Raw genomic sequence first — 3,735 nt, 5'->3', positions numbered from 1 at the left:
AGACAAAATGCTATCCTAGGTAGTTTTTTTTCTCCACTGTACTTTTAATGCAGTTGACAATAAACATCTCAGTGGAATCAAGTGGTTCCTTCTTAAACCCAAAATGCACAATTAATACAACTAAAGCTATTATGGGATTAAAATAACTGAGACTGTGCATGATAAAAGAAAGTCTAAAATAGCTGTGTTGCTATTAGGAGATACGGATGTTTTGCCCCATATGGGAACATTTTAATCTAAAAGTAGAAAATTGGCTGATACTTTGAGGGGAACCTTCAGATAACAGGTTGGGCTATTATTAGAGTGCCCTGCACATAGAGCTACAGCCACAAGTAGGGCTCTATTTGTGTTACAAAATCCCACGCTCATTTCACTCACCTCCACCGTTTTTGTAGCACAGGTAAGGGAATCTCCACACATTGGCCAAGTCCACCGCGAAGCCAATGACCGACAGCAGAAAGTCGATCTTTTTGCCCCACGTCTCCCGATCCTCCCCTTCGGGGAAGCAGGGGGGACCGGACAGAGGGGTCGGAATGATGCTGGAGCTGGTGTATTGGACTCCATTCTGGTCCTTCACTAGTATCAGTTCCACCTCTTTTTTCTCCACATTGCACTGCTTAAGCGGGGCCACCGACGACAGTTTAAGTTCTGGCACGACCTGGATGTTCATTTTGTCTGCAGCCAGTGTGGCCCCGACGTGCCCTCACGGCCACGGGGGTGAATTGCCGACGTTGGTGGTGATGTTGGCGCTTCTGCTGCTGCGGTTGATGTGGATCACTGGTGACGTTGGTGCTGCTGCTGCGGTTGATGTGGGTCACTGGTGATGTTGGTGCTGCTGCTGCGGTTGATGTGGATCACAACCTGACTCCTGCTGGCAAACTCCCCGCATGAGCCACGGTTCTCCCCGGGAACTGCAGTCAACACCTCCTCATTCATGAGCTGAAGTAAAGTGGGAGAGACACACGGAAAGTTTAAACGGATACAGGATAGGTGGGCACTATAGGGGCATCTGGGCACCTCGATGTAAAATTGGCTATTTTGTCCAGAATGTAAAAAAATAAAATATTTGATAAATGGTCTTAAGTAATGTAAAGTATACATGATGTGAACATGCACAGTACATCATTATCAGACTGAACCTTATCCTTCAACTTCTTGTGTATGCCCCAAAATAACTGGATATACAGGTTTTGTAGCAATTTGTAGCAATTGTAGAAATATTAGACCTTAATTATCGAATGTTTAAGCATGTTCTAATCATGTATACTTTAGACCATTTTTCAAATTTTAAATGTTTTTAACATTTTGGACAAAATAGCCAATTTTACATCGAGGTGCCCAGATGTCCCTATAGTGCCACAGACTGTGGGATATGGCTGCTCAAAATGTGTTAATTTCCCTATAGCTACGCTCAGTGCGAATTACGCACAGAATTGATATGGGTTTAATGGAGAGATTTGGGTTGTTATACCTCCCTAAAGCCCACAGATTGTATGTCTAAAGAAAACAATGAATAAAAGTTTAAAATCTACATGAGGATCGCATATAATAGTAGGCTACTAATTCACTTCAACAGCAGGTGTCGAGTCTAAAGTAGAACGGACCGCGTCGGAGCGCACTGAGCGCTGCTCGCTCCAAACCAATCCGAACAAAATCATTATTTCTAGCCTACAGACATTAATTACAAGGATAATAGAAAAGAAAAACAAAGTTTAACGGTTATAGCTGCATGCATCATTACTAAAAAGTGATAAAAACAAAAAAAAATCCCCGCCGCCGACATACTTGTAAAGCTAGGGACACGTCCTCTCCATGGTGACCCGTCGCTGTGGTCGTCCAGATGCGTCTGAGGGGAGACTGACCATCCTGGAGGAACTGACCATCCTGGAGGAAGCTTTAAGACTCGCCTTCTCTTCTCCGGCTCAGGCGAGATCAAATGTGAGCTTTGAGATCCGTTTCCTCTCCTCCTGTCTCTTCCACGTGATATCGTATAATTGAACACTTTCTGCAGCGGTCTGTCAGAATACCAAAACGCTCGCCCCAAAACACAGTCGCCCCGGGGCAAATCCAGAGACCTCGGAACGGTCGCCACCTGGCATTCCTAAATGTTATGTAACCTCAGTAAACTATGCCTAAACCTAACCTCCTAAACGTAACCTCAGTAAAACTATGACTAAACCTAATCTTAGAGCCTATTCCTAAACGTAACCTCAGTAGCCTAAAAGTTTAAACTATGCCTAAACCTAACTTTATTCCTAAACAAAACCTCAGTAAAACTATGCCTAACCCTAAAAGTATTCCTCTTATCCTCGGTAAAACAAATACAAGAATATACGAGAACCGCTGGGGGCGAGCGGTCTGCGAAAAGAAATGGGGACGAGCGTGTTTTGGGGCGAGTGTTCCGGTTACAGTCTGTCTGAGTCCGGGTTGGGTTGGCATGCCGCCCGCTCGCCAGTGGTGCTGCTGGTGCCCTGCGCTGCAACAGCACCCAGTTTACTTTGCGCCTTCACAGGCAGGCTACACCAGTGGTTCTCAAAGTGGGGTCCGGGGACCCCCAGGGGTCCTTGAGGGAGTTCCAGGGGGTCCCCAGCTAAATGATAGATTAGGCACCAAATGGACCCTTATGGGTCTGTAACTCTGAGAGTGTAGCCTACAAATGGAACCAAATGGACCCGTTAGGGTCAATTTGGACCCTAACGGGTCCAAATTGTGATCTTGTAGGTCGGCTATTTTCGAAATGTTTGCCTCTTATTGTAGTTTGGTTGACTACAATATACATTTACAATATAAATTGCGGTCCAAGTGATAGAAATGCCATTAAATGGGGGTCTGTAGCCCTAATGCATGTCAAACTGGGGGTCCTTGAAATTAAAATGGTTGTCGAGAATCACTGCTAAAGCCGTAAAAAAAATCTTCTCTTATGGGGATCCCTGGCATATCTTTTGAAATGGGGGTCCGCGGGCTAATAAGTGTCAATTTGGGGGTCCTTGACATGAAAAAGTTTGAGAACCACTGTGTTACACCACCGCTACGGGTTTAACACAGATTAAGTTGGTGGAAAATCCAACATAAAAGCGATGACTTTGTACACATAAAACAGCACAGGGTGACGTTAAGAATAATAAAACATTGACACATCTTTGATTTTTGTTTCTTTCTTTTTTTGAATCAAAACATCATGTTAAGTGTCTACGTTTATCATTAGTTAGTACTAGCCTATAGTGCTTGAATTTAGCATTTTTTTATGCTTTAAGAAAACTTTTTTTTTCTTTTAGAAAATGTTTTAATTTGGACTTTATTTATCTGTTTCTTCTCCTGGCTAAATAGATTGAATTAGAGTTTTCTAAGAAGCGGTAAAAGCATTGTGTTCCACGCGTAATTGAATCCCGCGCCAGCTTTCGCTGAGGGCAACGATTTCTATTAGATATGGCTGATGGGTTCATCCCATTAAAGTCAATGAGTGTCCCTTTTAAAGCTCTCCAGCGCTCCTTTGATAGCATCCTTCGAGGGCTCCTTAGTGTGTTTGGGCCTTTTGCTTGTGGAGATTGAATAATTGACGTGATGGTAAGGCGAAGAAACAGGTAAACAAGGAGGGATTCTGTGTTACTTGGGTGGTTTCCTCTATACCTGCTGCACCCATGACATGGCTGCAGTGGCAAACTGTGCAACCTGGGGGTTGGGACCCCAGGGGGGTCCCCAAATGATTGTGGGGGGTCCCCAGATGATTAGCTTAAT

General features: G+C 44.1%; 1 protein-coding gene across 1 annotated transcript in view; it reads right to left on the bottom strand.

Annotated features, from left to right (window-relative positions):
• slc6a2 (solute carrier family 6 member 2) overlaps nt 1–1,960 on the bottom strand; it is a 49,591-nt gene extending 47,631 nt beyond the window's left edge. The window contains exons 1-3 of the mRNA XM_084072943.1: nt 1,786–1,960; nt 862–939; nt 379–817 (exon numbers count right to left, since the gene is read on the bottom strand). Coding sequence (XP_083929069.1) covers nt 379–670 — 292 coding nt within the window. The 5' untranslated portion in view covers nt 671–817; nt 862–939; nt 1,786–1,960. The remainder of the gene's footprint in view (nt 1–378; nt 818–861; nt 940–1,785) is intronic.
• Nucleotides 1,961–3,735: the final 1,775 nt, after the last annotated feature.

The sequence above is a fragment of the Gymnoscopelus microlampas genome (genome assembly GCF_963454915.1).
Source record: "Gymnoscopelus microlampas genome assembly, chromosome: 1".
NCBI lineage: Eukaryota > Metazoa > Chordata > Actinopteri > Myctophiformes > Myctophidae > Gymnoscopelus > Gymnoscopelus microlampas.
This window is presented reverse-complemented; position numbering and strand designations above follow the sequence as displayed.